We start from the raw sequence: 16,819 nt of genomic DNA on the forward strand, positions 1-16,819 counted from the left end.
TGGCTTAAGGCCACATAGCTAGGTAATTATTAAGTGTCTGAGACCGGATTTGAACCCAGGTACTCCTGACTCCAGGGCCGGTGCTTTATCCACTATGCCACCTAGCTGCCCCTTGAATACTATTTATGATATTTACTACCTGTAATAATAAGGGCAAATTCCTTTATCACCCTGGATCTCAGTTTCCTCATATGTAAAATGAGACGGTTGGACTGGATGGTTTCTAAGGACTTTTACACCTCTGAGTTTTTAGGCTGGCTCTTGCAGAATATTTGGCATGAACTATGGGATGTTTGCTTTTATCAAGTAGGAAGCAAGGAAAAATCCTCATTTCAATGTAATTAAATGTTCTGATCTTAAAAATTTTTATCACTAAAAAATTTAGAACATGAAAAGTATTCATCAAACCAATTCCGTTAGGCTCCAGGATCAGCTGCCTTAGGTAAGCATGATTATGATGATGATATTTTTTCAGGATGCTTCCTGGGCTTTGACTTTTGAAGGAATGCTCAAGGTTCCTCCTGGTTTTAGTTGGGTTGGGTTTTTTTTTTTTTGGCAAGGCAATGGGATTAAGTGGCTTGCCCAAGATCACACAGCTAGGTAATTATTAAGTATCTAAGGCTGGATTTGAACTCAACTCCCTCCTGACTCCAGGGCTGGTGCTCTATCCACTGTGCCACCTAGATGCCTCAGAGCTCTTAATTTTGACCAGTTCCTGAGGAGGAGGTTTGGGTTCACTGGCCCCACAGGAATAATACTAATAATAACACTCAATTTGTATTTATCTAGTGCTTTAAGTTTTGATTTATAAATATTAATTCATTATTTGCACATCCAGAGCTAGAAGGAAGCTGCTGCTGTTATTGCCATTTTACAAATGAGGAAACGGGGTGGGGGGGGAGGCGGGGAAGAGTCAAATAGATAATATTTGTGATTGAGTTTGAACTCAGATCTTGATTCCAGGCCCAGCACTCTGCTGTGCCACCTGCTGAGCTTCTTCATAGCTCAGATCAAAGTACAAAAAGGAAAAAGAAAAAAAAAGGCACAAATAAAGGACCTACTGAAATATTTGACTTAGTACTGGGGCCACTTTGACGTCAGATACTGATAAAAATCAATCTGAATAAAACCTCTTTAATAATGCCCTCCTTCCTCCTCTCCCCCAAACAAAAGACCCACAGGGAAACTTGGCTGCCCTTCCTCATCTAGAGGTGAGTACCTGAGAGTTATTTGATGCTTCTGTGGTTATGTCGTTATCCCCAGAGGGTTGCATTTCGACTTTCTCTGAACTGTTCATTGAATTTTCCATGGAGGACTGTGAATTCTGCTCATCAGAAGTATCTGAGGGAAACAAAGAAAAGACAGGAGTTGTTGTCAGATGATCCACAACTTAACAACATCCAAAGTCTGTTTATGTGGGAAGCTGATACCTCCCATCCAACCATCTACTGGGGGTCTCCCTCCAGTTCTGGAGGATGACTAAGAGAGGCCATGGCCCCTTTGGGGTTAGAGGTAGCAGCCAGGAAGCTGCTCCATCAACACTCATCGGTCTGCACCCGGAGGGGCCACCTAGACGGCCAAATGGTCCCCTGCTTCCATTAGAAGAGTTACCCCTGAAAGTAAATTATTTTTCCTATCATATGAATTGTTTATTGAATAAATGCATGCACTGTCATATAAATTATAGAAGTAAAAAAGGGTAACTCATATGGATAATAAATTTAAAAAGCCTGTTTCACAAAGCTATGCATATGCATATGTAGGTATCTCAGAAGTGTGTATCTCAAAGGAGACCTTTCTAAAGTGCTTACTTACTTAGCCCAGTGACTGGGACATAGTAGACACTTTAAAAAATAATGTCTCTCTCCCCCTACCTCTCCAGCATATATTTTCATATCCCTTTTTATTCATAATAGGCATTTTTATACTAGAGTTTTAAAGTTTTCAAAACTCTACATGTCGTGTCATCGGATCTTCATATGAACCCTGTGAAATGGGTGCTATTATTGTTCCCATTTTAAAGATGGGGAAACTGAGGCATGCAGGTTAAGTGACTTGCCCCGGATCACACAGTTGGAGTTGGAGGCAGTATTTGAATCTCTGACTCCCAAGCCCCCAGCTCTACTCACTGAACCTCCTAGTGGACTACAGGGACTAGTTTTGTTATTATAATCAGGCATCCTTTAGTTTCATGTTTTTATTTGTTGTTCAGTTGTAGCCATTTCTCCATAACCCCACAGACCATCGTGTTTTCTTGGCAAAAATACACGAGTGGTTTGCTATTTCCTTCCCCAATGGACCAAGGGAAACAGAGGGCAAGTCACCCAGCTAGGAAGTGTCTGCCACTGGATTTGAACTCGGGTCTTCCTGACTCTAGGCCCAGAACTCTATCCATGGAACCACCGAGTTGATTCTTTTTATTTACGTGGTTGTAAATGCTTGTTTTTCTGCTGCTGTAGGTTTCCTTTTTCATTCCTTTTTCAGTCTTCTCTGAATTGCTCCCATTCTTCACTTTTTCTGGTGTAATAATATGCCAGTGTACACAGACCATAATTTGCTTGATCACATTTTTTTCTCTTCTGAAAGGCTTCCTTGATGCTTTTTTTCTTCCATCGCTGTTACTTCCCAACTGGGACTGCCTCGGTCCCAAGAGAAGTGACCTTTGTTATAAATAAGGATGGCCAAGCAAAACCAAATCCACCTACCTGCCCTGTCTAAAACCTCTTAAAGGCTTCTCCCTGCATTGCTCAGATGGTTCTGTGAGCTCAGGAAGCCTGCAAGGTCTCCCTGCAGCGGGCCACCAGGCCCGGCTCTTTCTCCTGGAGCCCTGGGACTTGAGTCAAACTCAGAAACAAAGACTTCTAGTTTCGTCCAGAGACATGTGCTCGCTCCCAACCGGCTCCACTTTCTGTAGCACCTTGAGGCTGGTGCCATCTAGTGGACACAGGTTGCACCCCCCCCCCCCCAAACACACACTCTCTACTCAGAAAAGCCCTGTGGTTCTGTTAGAGAAATGGCATTCATTGCCTTTGGACTGCACCAGATTGATTAAAAATGCCTCAGTTTCCCTTCAAAGTCAGCCAGTTCTTTAAAAATAACAAAACAAACAGAAGGTCCAAATTTAGAAATAGGGTGTTAGAACAAAGACTATCAGAGCTGGGAGGGGGTCTTAGAACCCAGAATGTCAAAGCTATATTTCAAAGATGATTTATTCCAAACCCTTTATTCTACAGATGAAGGAGCTAAGGCCCTAAAAGGAGACGCCACTTGGGCAAAGTCTCTTAAAAACAGAGCACTGTCTGTTCCACTGGAACAGACTGGAAGATTCTTGCCAGCAGTGACTACAATGGCCCAGCTGATCTTTGTCCCCTCAGTTAGCTCATCAAAGTCCCCTGACTGAGCTGGGCCCTTGCCTCCCTTGAGTCCTTGACTACACCCCACAGATCCCTGACCCTCGAGATGATCAAGAGAAGGCATACTTGGTCGCCCCATCAGATCCTGGCCTCCTCCTGTCCTGGTTGTCACCTGGCTGGAGGCATGGCTTAATTTCTGGGACTATCAACTACCTAAGATGGGCCTCTAGGAAGGATGGTCATCACATTGACCCAGGACTTCCAGGATAAACTGAATGTGGAAACCAAGTTTTCCAGATCCTGGTAACTATTAATAGTACTGATGAGGCATTTTAAGGCTTGCAAAGCAATAGAAATATGTATCTATATCTATATATTTGTATACACACAATATATAGCTATATATTCTATTTGATCCCATTTGAACAACCCTAGGAGGTATTGTTAGTCTCATTTTACAAATGAAGAAATTGAAGCTGAGAAAAAATGAAGCGACTTATCCAAGGTCATTATTAAATATCCGAGGCAGGATTTGGTCATAGGTTTTCCTATGTTTCCTCTACTACTATCATCTCGAGGCATTACAAATAACTAAAAAAATGCTTGGATAATCATCTCTTGGCAATCCTAGGTATTTTATTTTATGCACTTAAAAATTTATTAGAGAAGGGCTTCATGGATTTTGGCAGAGCATAACAAAATTTTAAGTATCCTTTTAGATATCATCTCATTCGAAACTCAGCAGTCACCTTCAGATGGAGGGACTACAGGCATTTCTTTCCCTATTTCACAGATTTTTTCTCTTCTTTGCTGAGAATTAAGAAGAGAACATATCTTGCCCAGGATCACAGCTGGGATAGGATTTGAACCCAGCTCTCCTTGCCACAGAGCTGGGTTCAGGCCTCCTTGGCAGATGAGGCCAGAGAGGAAGGGAAGGGACTGTGAACCACTGGTTTATATTGGGTTTGCCAGCATCTCCCTAGCAGCAGGTGTGGTGATTAAGAGCTAGTCTTCAGTAATTACTCCATTATTCACTCTATTAGTCTCTTTTGCAATTAAGAACTGCTTGGATGGTCAAATTGCATTCATGTCCCTGCATGCCTTTATGTAAAGTTCTGGGGTCCACACCTAGAACAGCTTTGCCAGGGGTCCCTCTATGGCCAGAGGCCTCAATTAGTTGGCTCCTACTACCTCCGAGTCCTGGTTCCCATCCTTCCTTATCCTGAGAGTCTTCTTGTTAAAAACTCTTTACAATCTGGCCCCTTCTGCCACTCTAGTCTTTATTCCCATCCATGTCCTTTATGAACCTGGATTCTTTGACGCTCCCCATTCTAGGGTCAGGGTTTTGGTGCTGGCTGTCACTCATGCCTGGGACCACTCCCCTCCTGGACGTCCAAGCTTCCCATCCCCTGCAGCAAGCCTTCCATTTTCTGATTATTTTCCAGCTACTTATGGCTACCTATATGTTTTCTCTTCTTTTTTGTTTGCAAGGCAAATGGGGTTAAGTGGCTTGCCCAAGGCCACACGGCTAGGTCATTATTAAGTGTCTGAGAAAGGATTTGAACTCAGTTCCTCCTGACACCAGGGCCAGTGCTCTATCCACTGTGCCACCTAGCCAACTCTACCTATATATTTTCATAGTATCCCCAGAACTCAATAGTAGACTCTAAAAAAAATTGCTTGTAGATTTGCCTGTCTCTTTAAAATGAAAGCCCTGGTGGGCAGGGACTGGTTTTTCCTTGATTTAGAACCTACGAATTGCTATTTTAATGTTTATTGACTAACTGAAAACATATTTAATGATCTTGTGTTTCTCACTCCAAACCTTGCCAGCTAGAATAAACTAAAAGTAGTGGATAAAGCACCGGCCCTGGAGTCAGGAGTACCTGGGTTCAAATCCGGCCTCAGACACTTAATAATGACCTAGCCGTGTGGCCTTGGGCAAGTCACTTAACCCCATTTGCCTTGCAAAAAAAAACAAACAAAAAACCTAAAAAAAACCTAAAAGTGAAAAAATCCAATAATTCAGTGAAATCAAAGGAGTAACAGCATCTTCAATATTTCAAGCCCATAGTAAGGAATTGCCTCTTTTCTAGGTCCAAGCTGGTCATTATAATTACAAAGCATTCCCCCCCCCCCCCCATTTATCCTGCTAGACTGTGACTATAATTTAATCTGATTAACCTTACTTCACTGTGGTGAAATTCCTTCTTTACTCATCTTTTCTTGGGGAATTCCTACCAATCCCTAAACATGAACTTCAAGGCTGCTTCTGACCACTGGTTAGCAGCAGCACTACCCTCCTCCCCACCTTCAATCCTACCATAGCAACTTGGCTTTTGTAACTTTTTCTTTTTAGTTTTTTTAAATGGGGTTAAGTGGCTTGGCCAAGGCCACACGGCTAGGTCATTATTAAGTGTCTGAGATCGGATTTGAACCCAGGTCCTCATGACTTCAGGGCTGGTGCTCTATCCAATGCGCCACCTAGCCACCCCGGCTTTTGTAACTTTCTAAGGGAATTGCTTGGGCATATATTAGTGAATCTGGGATCTCACTGATACGGGCTCTCATAACATACCCATGCGAGGCCCATGCTGGGCAACTTGTCTTATATATATATTCTGTAAATCCACCCACAGAACTCCACTGCAAAATCTTCCTGAAGCTCTCTTGCATGTAATATTATGGATTATAGTTTATTTACGATTGCATCTTATTTCCTTCTCCCTTCTAAGAGACTGATAGCTGTAGGGCAGATCATGGGTCTGGAGCAGAAAAGGACTTCAGGGGACATTACTATCTGAGTAAAGTCATGCAAACATTAGGGAATGCAGACCTGAGGCTGAGCCTCTTAATTTATAGATGAGGAAACTGAGGACAAATTTGCCCAATGATACATCAATAAGCAGAGGGTAGATTTGAACCCAGGTTCTCTGACTTAGCTTAACTCTCGTTCTACCTTAACCTTGCATTTCCCTCCTCCCTGGTGTTCAATACATTCCTCTGTATGCAGTGGACACTGTATACAGACACAAATATTTTTTGAAATATTTGCTGAAAGAAACTGTAGCAAAAGGTTTTGATCTCTCTAGAACAATTTCTATGATTAGATATGAGGGGGTCCATATATTTAGTTGGAGGAAAAATCACATCATTATCTCAGTATCCTTGGTTTCCTGTGTAATTCTAGAGTTTATTTTTTTGTTGTTTAAAAATATTAATCTGAGAAGAGATCTTCCACAGATTTCACCAGATTGTTCAGGGGGTCCATAACACAAAGAATTCCTATCTATGAAGCATATCTACCCGTTTCTAGGGAGAGAAATGAGGCAATACAGGTACAGAATACTATATGGCCTGTCATTGGACCCTGTAACAGTTGGTTTTGCTGATTTTTCTTATTTTCTAGGGGACTGGGATAAAAGAGGGTAGTGTATTGAGAAATCACCAGACCATAAAACCTTTTTAACTCTATCTATCTATCCTGGCTGTGATATTTGACCCAGTTAGTAATCTGACTAGCTGGGGGTGGCAAGCAGGAGTGTTGCTTCCTTTATCTGTCTTGAATTTCCTGAGAAGTCTGGTTCCTTCTTTGCCAGTTAAACACTTTGGAGGGTCCTACAGAAAAGTATGCTTGTCATGGGGGTGATGATCAATCTTAATGGACTTGCTCATTTCATCAGTGAAACAATCAGGGACAATTTCAGGGTGTCTGCAATGGAGAATACCTTCTATATCCAAAGAAAGAATTGTGGAGTTTAAACAAAGACCAAAGACTATTACTTTTAATTTTTTTTAAAAAATTATCTTTTGTATTATGTAATTTTGCTATCTCTTATATTTTGTTGTTTTCTTAGGGATATGCTTTTTCTCTCAACACATTCAATTTTGATCAGTGTATATAGCATGGAAACAAAATAAAGACTATCAGACTGCCTTCTGGGGGGGGGGGAAGCAAGATGGGGGGGGAATTGTAAAATTCAAAAAAAGAAAAGGAAAAAAAAAGAAAATGCTAAACAGTGCACTAGATTCTCCAGGTTATTATCAAAACAAAGCCTCCCTGCCCAACTTCTGTGAGATGGATGGGGTTTTCTCACTGGAGTAATTTCTGACCAAACAGGTAGTTATCCTTGGACAAGGGCTTACAATATTTAGTAGGTTGATAATCATTGGTTTCCCAAATTAAAGTCCACAAAGGAAGACAGGAAATCTGCCTTTCCCCTCTTTGTGTGGCTTCCCTGTTCTGGCTGACAGTAATCTGAGCTATTCTCCCTACCCAACAGAGTTGGATCCACCTGGCTCACCTTTCTTGGGGGAAAGAAAGAGGCTGGATAGGAAACTCTCTTTGTGTATGAGTCTAGATTTATGTTAGAAAAAGGACCAAGGAAAGAATCATACATTTTTGGCCATGACTACTGCATGGATTCACTTTGACTATGCCACCAATTTGTTACAACTTTTCTCCCTCATTTTTAACTGAAGGAGGGAGGGCGAGAATCGGTGGCAGAGATGTCAAAAAGGAAGGCCCCAGGACACGTAAAGGATTGATGAGCACATGCCTTCTGAAAAAGAGGTCATGACTGTGGGTACTAAATGAGGCACAGATTTTTAGACTAGGCAAATGGGGAAAATTGTTTTGTTTGACTACGTATATCTGTTACAAAGATTTGTATTTGTTTTTACATGGGGAAGAGGGAAGAAGAAAAAATGGATTTTTAGTTAATGAAGGAAAATTTAATTTAAAAAACAAAAATGCTTAGGGTTGTTAAAAAAAATCACCTTCCTTCAGAATGAAGCATAGACAAGAAAGATATTTCTGAAAGGATTATGTAGGGTGGCTAGGTGGTGCAGTGGATAGAGCACTGGCCCTGGAGTCAGGAGTACCTGGGTTCAAATCCGGCCTCAGACACTTAATAATTACCTAGCTGTGTGGCCTTGGGCAAGTCACTTAACCCCACTGCCTTGCAAATACTGAAAAAAAAAGGATTAGAACTAAGATTATACTTACCTGCTGATTTGGACCCTCATCTACTTCTGCCTGGATTATTGCAATAACTTGCTGGCTGGTCTTCCTGCTCTACCTCTCCCTACTCTAATCCATCCTCCATTGAATTGTCCTTACTAAAGCTGAGGTCAGACCAGGACACCCCTCTGCTCAACAAACTCCTGTGGCTCCCTAGCACCTCCAGGACCAAGTATAAAAATGCTGCTTGTCATCAAAGCTTTCATAACCTAGCACACTCCTCACCTTGTCACTCTTCTCATTCTTTGTTCCCCATCACTTATTCTTCAGTCAACCTGGAATCCTGGTTGTTCCATGAACAAGATCTTCCATGGTTAGCCTCTGGACATTTTCACTGGCTGTCCCCATGCCTGGGATGCTCTCTTCTTCATGTTTCTTCAAGTCCCTCCTAAAAACCCACCTTCTGCAAGAAGCCTTTCCCAGTTCCTTCTAATTTCCATATCTTTTCTCGATGGATTAGCTCCAGTTTATCCTGTCTGTAGCTTGTTTGTACAGAGTTGATTGTTTGTTGTCTCCCCCTTTGGATTGGAAGGTCCTTGAGGGCAGGGACTGTCTTGTGCCTTTCTCTGTACCTCCAGCACTTTAAGTTGGCACACAGTAGGTACTTAACAAAAATACAAACACACACACACACATATACATATACATATAAATACATACATACACACATTTGTAGGATGTGTATATATGTAGAGTAAGTTTTTGTGGAATAATGGGGTTAAGTGACTTACCCAAGGTCACACAGCTAGTACATATTAAGTGTCTGAGGCCAGATTTGAAGTCAGGTCCTCCTGACTCCAGGGTCAAGTGCTCTATCTACTGCTCTGCTGAGCTGCCTCTCTTAACAAATATTTTTGACTGATAATATGAAACGGAGAGAAACCGTTTTAAATAAAATCCAATTTTTGTGTTCTGTTATGTAGCTAGAAATATTTTGTTTATTTAATATTCTGTTTAAGGTCAGATTTTTAAAAAATTTTTTGAAAAGATCAAAGACCTGAGTTCCTCCTTTTATCCCACAGTGAGAACTCACCTGAGATGGGGAAAGAATGGCTTAAACAGGAAGCCAGGTGCTCCAATTCCAGTTTTAAAATTCTTTCCCCAAAAAGGGCCTCAATATTCCAAGATGATGCTTCAAGGCTTGGGCCTGGCATCCAAAAGGTTCAGTGGAGCCTCAGTGGCTGCCTGTTCATTGGCAGCCTCTCTGTTTAGTTTCACTGGCATGAATTTGGAATTGCTTAGAGCAAATTACTTTCCTGAAACCTAAATTTAATTTTTGGGTACATGGACACTATGTCACTCACCAGTAAACAAGCTTAAGGCAAGGTCACTATGTAGCCACTGGTCAGCTCGGTGATGAGCAGGTGCCCTCAAAAGGCCCCAGCTTGCTTTCATACCCCATTCTGGTGAATAATGACACTAAGTCTTGTGATTCCATGGAAATGGGGAGGCAGAAAGACCTGAGTCCAGGTTTTGTTGTATTTAAACACCTCCCAATTATATTTTAATCCAGTTATGTCAGGTCATACCTAGTCTAAATTTCTCATTTTCCAGATGAGGAAACTAAGGTGCCTGGGGAATTGCCCAAGGTTACCCAGGTAGAAAGAGATGTGAGATAGATTCAAATGCAGGTACTTGCTCCATTTTACCATAGCATAAGAGGTTTGTCTCTCCAACACCTCATGACAAATAAAAAGAGCCCAGAACTTGAAAGAAATTAGGTCATGACCTAAAAGAATTCAGGATGTGGGGAGGCACTTGGGCAGAAAAGCCACACCCAGTTCTTGGCTCTCCTGGCCTAGGTTTGTTCAAGCAACCATGGCTCTCTTTCTCTTTCTCTCTCTCTCTCTCTCCGCTCTCTGACCCATCATCATTCCCTTCTGATAAGAGAATGCTGGAGATGAAAGCTTGCTGATCCTATCACTGGGAGCCCGATCCTGAGGGGCAGCCCAGCTTGGAGTGCCCACCCAAAGAGGCAGCAGCAGCAGTCTGGAAGCTTCATTCCTGCCCCACTCCATCGACAAAACAGAGCACCCAGAAGTGGTTTCAAGTTGCAGGAGGCTCTAAGTAGCCAGACACTCCACTAAGTGCCTGACAAATATCATCTCATTTGATCTTCACAACAACGTGGGAGGTAGATGTTTTTATATTCCTATTTTACAGTTACGGAAACTGAGGTCCTGTGAGGTTTACACACTAGTGGGGAAGGCCTAGGAGGTGTGCCCAGGCACACTTGGGTACCTATGTCCCCACCTCCATGGCGATGAGGACAACAGCAGTGGTTCACATGTCTTCCATGCCCTTAAATTAGCCCAGAAGCTGGCCTACAGGGAGGCTGTTTCAAAGCTGAGGAAATTGAGAATCAGGGAGATGAATGCCTATATTCACATATTCAAAGATCTTTTCAATGACAACCTGTCGCCTCCCCCATTTTACTTTCTTTCAGGAGGCGACCTGTGTCTTCTTTCAATTTTTACTCTGCCCTCTAGTTCTAAAATACCTGAGAAGTTTCATTTATGACTCATTGAAATATGACGCCTATACATTTTGGGAGGGGGAGAATTAAATTTTCTGAGAGTTTGAGTATTCTTTATTTCTCCTTGGCCTGGTCAAAGTTTTGTAGGTCAAATGACCTTAAGTACATACAATATACTGTCTCCAACTTTATCACTCTTTTTTTGGGGGGGGGTTGTGAGGGGCAATGGAGTTAAGTATCTGAGCATCAAGTATCTGAGGCTGGATTTGAATTCAGGTTCTTCTGACTTCAGAGGCACTACTCTATAAACACTGCACAGCTACCCCCACTCTCTCGATTTTGTTCTAATATTTCTTATTGTCTCTCGGCATCAGTAAGTTCTATTTGTTTCAGGGAGTCCACTATTAGATGGTTTTCTACCATTTGTTTTCTAAGCTATTTTATTTTCCTTCCAAATCTTTCTTCCAGGGCTCTTATATCTTACTTCTAATTTCACTTTTTAGCCCTCTCTTCATTTCATTTGGCTATATTTCATCTAGCTTCTTTTTTTGTGACAGAATCATTTTTTAAAACTTTGAAGCTTATTCTTTTCTCTTAGGTCTGTCTATTGAACACTTCTGAATTCCTGATAGTACTCCAACGTATTAGATGATTTCTTCATCTTTATGCCAGAGTGAAGGTCTGGTCCCTCCTGCACTCTTGGATGGGATGCTTGGTCAGCACATGAAGGTCTTGGCTCCTGTTGCTGACTTCTGTTTCCAACATCGTGTCTGCACTAAGAGTGCTGCTGTCTTCTGGGTCCTCTTGGGTCTGGACCCCTTAGATATGTCTGCCTAGTGCTGTTGGCTCATCTTCCAGGTCAGAGCTCACTGCGATTCTGACTTCACTGGAGTTTCTTTCCTTGTCTGAGCCTCAGCTCCTCCTGTCCACAGGTATGGAGCTTGACAGGTTTCAAGTGGCCCTGGCAGGTCTCTGATTTGTGCTGGCAGGCTTCAAACTTGTTTACTCGCTGGACCTGGAACTGGCTTTTCTGGTGGGACCCTTTTCTCCTTGCCCACAGACTTCTGGCTGCCTTTTGTTCAGCCTAGGGCTAGACGAAGGGACTCACTATAGCTTTCCTGTTTGCCTTGATTGTTCTTCTGTCTGAGGCTACATTAGGTCTTTGCATACTGAGGTTTTCCTCTGTCACCATGCAGAGTCTTAGCTGGAGGAATCTCGCTTACCTTGCTAAAGGCCTCACCCACCTGGCCTGAAAAGGTCTCCAAAGGGCACAGCACTGGCTGCCCCTCCCCACTCAAGCTGGTCCCAAATCAGACCACATCAACTCAAAAAGTGTTGCCTTCCCATCCTCCCCAAGCTCAATCATGAAATACTCTCAGAGACATTGGCAATTTAATTTGTTTTTTCAAATAAAGCTAATTTCAGCAATGACATCACTAGTCTCTTTGGAATCGCTCCACAACCTCAGAATTCCAACTGGACTCTGCAAAGTCTCCTCATGACCAAAGAATTATGCTTGCCCGAGGCAAGTTTAATTCATGACCAGGCAGAAGGCAAGGCTGGCTAAAAGCCACTAGAACTGACCAATGCCTGCAGTAACCTCAACCCCTCAGCAGGCCTTCAGGGACAGGACCAGAGCCCTTCCAAAGGCAGTCCAAAGGCAGAAGTCTGATCACAACAGACATTTCAGAAGGAGAACAATCATCACATGTTTGGCACGGAGCTCCCTGGGACACTTCGGTAACCACTGCTACGGCTCCACTAGGAAAAATAAAATCATGTCACTCCTTCTGGAAGTAAGGCAGGTGAAATCTGCCGTCCCCCACCCCACCCCGCCCCACAGCTGCATTCCAGCCTGTAGTGATGCCACACAGATGCTGTTCTGGTCCAGCCTGGCTATAAATCCACCCCTGAGGATAAGACATTTCTGACAGGAGAGGGGAAGGACATCTGGGTAGAGGGGGAGGGGAGTCTGGGAGAGGCCTGGAGGACGAGGGTCACAGACCCACCAAGCATGGGGCATGTACCTTCTGATCCCGCTTGCTCCTTAGGCTCTGCAGGGATGTCATCTGACTTTGCTTCAGGGCCATCCCCTTGTGTAGCCGAGTTCGGGTCTGGCGCTGGGCTGGAGTTGCTGCTATTCTCCTGCTTAATCGGCGATGCATCAGCTATGGAGCTCTGATTGCTGTTGTCGTCTAGGCAGGGGAAAGGATGGGGAGGATGAGAAAAACTCCTTTGGGTAACCTGTTGTTGTCCTGCCCTCATGTGTGCTGAGGGCCAAGGAATCCAGTTAGCAAGAGAGAGTATCCCTGAGGCTTCCTGTTAAGTAGGGGTTTACCCAGAACTTTTTGGATCTTTGCAATTGGAAGGGAGGTCCCAGAATTTTACTAGAGTTAGGCCAGCTATAAGGAGGGGAGCCAGGGAGCCCCATCCTATGCTTTGTCATTCTAGAACCTGAAATCTATCTGGTCACTGAAGCTCATAGGGTCTTAGATTTAAGATCCAGGAAGGACCTCAGAGGTCATCTAGACTTAATGAGAAGATGAGGAAGAAACTGAGGCCCAGGGAAAACCAAGTCAAGTGACTTGACCAACATTTCTCAGGAAGAAATGGGACTGGGATTTAGGGCCTCTTGTCCTTGAATTCTGGGTTCTTTTTCCCTGTCTCCCATCCACAAAAATAATGATAGCATTTATATAGTGAATTTGAGGCTTGCAGGGAGCTGTACAAAGACCTCATTTCTTCTTTACAACAATCCTGGGAGGTCAGGGTTATTATTACCCCAATTTTATAGATGAGGAAACTGAGGCAGAGGTAACAGGACTCTTCCAGGGTCGTACATTTAGCATCTAAGGCTGAATTTAAACTCAGGTCCTCCTGGCTAAAAGTTAATCCCTTTATCTACTTTGGGACCTGGATGACTCTAAGACTCATAACAAGGACTTGGGGCAGGGATGATTTTCTAATTGAGGACTCCCCCTTCTTCAAATTATTTCTCTGGGGAACTTGAGGCATCACAGGATGTCTTAAGATTTAAGAGCTAGAAAAGGAACCCCAGAAGTCATCTTTGTTCAACCCATGAGGCAGGTGGAAGTGACATGTTTAGGGTCACCACACGTGTGTGTATATGTGTGTGTGTGTGTGTATGTGTGTGTGTTGGGGAAGGCGGGCAGAGCCACTCTCTTCACTGCACCAGCACCTGAGGATGTTTAATGGGGTGAAGCTTCAGGCTGCTATGGAAAGTCTCCCAGGTAGACATCGCTTTACCACAGCCTAATTTCTGAAAAGTTGCCCTATAAAAGACCTCTTTGAACTGGAAGCCAGCTGCTGGCACTTCTGCAAAGTGAATAATCTCCCATCTCAACCCCACCCCCAATTTACTAGCAAATCTGGTGAAGGACTCAGGTAGGACCCATCATCCAGGCTATTTTTAATAAAAAAATCAAGTGACCTCCCTCCCCTTAAGAGTAGGCAGGAATTTTCAAGTTCAGACTTCCAAAAAATAACCTCTAGAGTTAAGCTTAGCATCAAAGGGTTAAGAGCTGGAAGGGGCCCTAGGGACCAGTATTAGTCGAAGTTTTGGGTTCAAATCTCACCTCTGACACTTCCAACTGTTTTGAGTTTGGGCCAGTCACTTCATGAGATCAAAGTTTTTGAGTTGGAAGGAACCGTCTAAGTAGGTCCCGCATCTACTTCCTTCATTTTACAAGTGAGGAGACTGAGGCCCAGACAGAGTGACTTGCCCAGGGTAACACAGCTGAGAGAGGCTGTCCACATATTGAGGTCGTCCCCTATCTGAGACTGTGTTGCCTCATTGTAGATGGGAGGAAATGTGGACTCACACCAGAGTCCACAGAGTCTACCATTTATAGGTAACAAATGGCAGAGGTGAGAGCTGAACCAAGGTCTTCTGCTGGCCAGTCCCGTGTTGAGTGTCATGGCACCTTGCTCTATCATCCTGATGAGGCCCTTTGTGGTTCTCCTTACAAATGGAGGAAAGGATTATACACAGATTTTGCCACACCAAGCTCATTCAAGGGTTCTGAAGACACCCTCCTCCCCTCAGTGGAGCAGGGCTCCCTCTCCCTAAGACTCTCTTGCAAGGGTTCAAGGGTGGCTTGGCCACCCTGGAGAAGTCACTTAAACTCTCTGGGCCTCAGTTTACTCCTCTGTAAAGTGAAATTGTTGGGACTCAGTGACTTCAATGGTTGTTTCTAGTTTTAAATGAGGCAGCAAGGTGGTCTAGTGAATAGAGCATTGAACCTGGGGTCAGAATCCAGCCTCACTTACAAACTGTGTGGACAAGTCACTTCACCACTTTCTGTCCCAGTTTCCTCAACCAGAATATGGGGATGATAATCAGCAACTCCCTTCTACGGATGTTATGAGAACAAATCGAGATATCTATAGTGTTTTTAAAACTTAAGGTACTCTATATGAATGGTTATTATTATAAATGAGATGGCAATTAAATCCACAATCCTTTGAAGTGAACTGCCCACCCCCACACCTCTGGCAGCGTCCAGGTGGGTCTGACTCTGCGTGAACCTTCTGAGTAACTTCCACCTCCTCCTTACCCCAGGTCTTGTCTAGTCTCCCATCCCCCCTTCTACATGGATTGAGAAAAAGCCTGTTGCTAAGTTGAGGAGCCTGGCCCAGTCCACAGCCCCAGTGGGTGGGCGGCTCACCGTGCATGTCCATCATCCCTGGGGATGAACTGTTCTCCGGAGTGGTCACCTCGGACCCGCACTTCTCATCTTTACCCTTCTTCTTGCTCTTATTTTTCTGAAGGAAAAACAAAGAGAGGCCGAATCACCAAACTCTGTGAAGACATGTAAGGCAAACCCTTGGGGGGGGGGGGCAGAAGATGGCAGAAATATAGGATTTATTTTGTCTTTTCACCTCCTTTTCAGATTTTCTCTGGAGGGCTTTATTGTTCTCTAATGGAACAGGTTTCTTTCATTGGCAAGACATTCCTCTGAGTCCCTCTACTTCCCCCCCCCACCCCGGCTGAAAAATCAGTCCCTCCTTCCCCTCCAAGGAGAGAGAGACTAGATGTGTACAGAGAGGACCAGCAGATCACTTATGGCAACGAACCAGTCGCTGCCTCTTAAGAGTTTCGTTTACTGAAGGAAAGCAACTTGTTCTCCGGTCTGTCTGTCTAAGCAAGTTCAGACAAGGGCCCGGAGAAGGACAAGGAATGCAGATTCCCCACATTCTCGACCTGCTAGAGAGGAACGAGGAACAGAGTCCAGGGAAAGTCTGCAGGTGAGGGGGTGGGGTTGGGGAGGAGGAGGGGAGCACTGACTGGAGAAAAGGAACAACAAGGAGAATTATTCTAACAGCCCAGAAGCCTGCAAACCTTCAGGAACTAGGAGACCGTGAGGCTCCAGACTACAAATACAAACCATACAATGTCCTTGAAAAGTCAACAATCAACTGTATTAGTATGGCAGTGGGGAAAACAGTCACCCAAAATCTTCCATGGATGGTGCCACCTTAGATACTCATAACCATAACTACATGCAAGGAAGCAGCAGAGATCAGATCTGTGATTTCACCTTTCAGAAGGAGAGGTGGGTCCCTGTTTAACACAGGTTCTAACACATAGAAATTAATTTTTTAAAAAAATGTACCCTCTTTCTTAATTTTTTTTTAATTTAAGGCAATGGGGTTGAGTGACTTGCCCAAGGTCACATAGCTAGGCAATTATTAAATGTCTAAGGCTGGATTTGAACTCAGGTCCGCCTGACTCCAAGGCCAGTGCTCTATCCACTGTGTCACCTAGCTGGATCCTAGAAATCACTTAATGAATCTACCCATCTATTCATCTATACACCCCTCTCCTTTCTTCTTTTCTATCTCCCTAGGAAGTATCTAGTACAATAGATAGATCAATGAACCTGGAGTCAAGAGTCTTGAATCCAAATTTTACCTACACATAACAGCTGTGTGACCAAGGACAAG

General features: G+C 43.7%; 1 protein-coding gene across 3 annotated transcripts in view; it reads right to left on the reverse strand.

Moving 5' to 3' along the window:
• BCL7A (BAF chromatin remodeling complex subunit BCL7A) overlaps positions 1–16,819 on the reverse strand; it is a 46,706-nt gene that overhangs the window by 13,156 nt on the left and 16,731 nt on the right. For all 3 annotated transcript variants that reach the window (XM_074205556.1, XM_074205555.1, XM_074205557.1), the window contains exons 3-5: positions 15,541–15,637; positions 12,880–13,047; positions 1,220–1,341 (exon numbers count right to left, since the gene is read on the reverse strand). In XM_074205556.1, the coding sequence (XP_074061657.1) occupies positions 1,220–1,341; positions 12,880–13,047; positions 15,541–15,637 (387 nt within the window). The remainder of the gene's footprint in view (positions 1–1,219; positions 1,342–12,879; positions 13,048–15,540; positions 15,638–16,819) is intronic.

The sequence above is a fragment of the Macrotis lagotis genome, chromosome X (genome assembly GCF_037893015.1).
Source record: "Macrotis lagotis isolate mMagLag1 chromosome X, bilby.v1.9.chrom.fasta, whole genome shotgun sequence".
Lineage (NCBI taxonomy): Eukaryota > Metazoa > Chordata > Mammalia > Peramelemorphia > Peramelidae > Macrotis > Macrotis lagotis.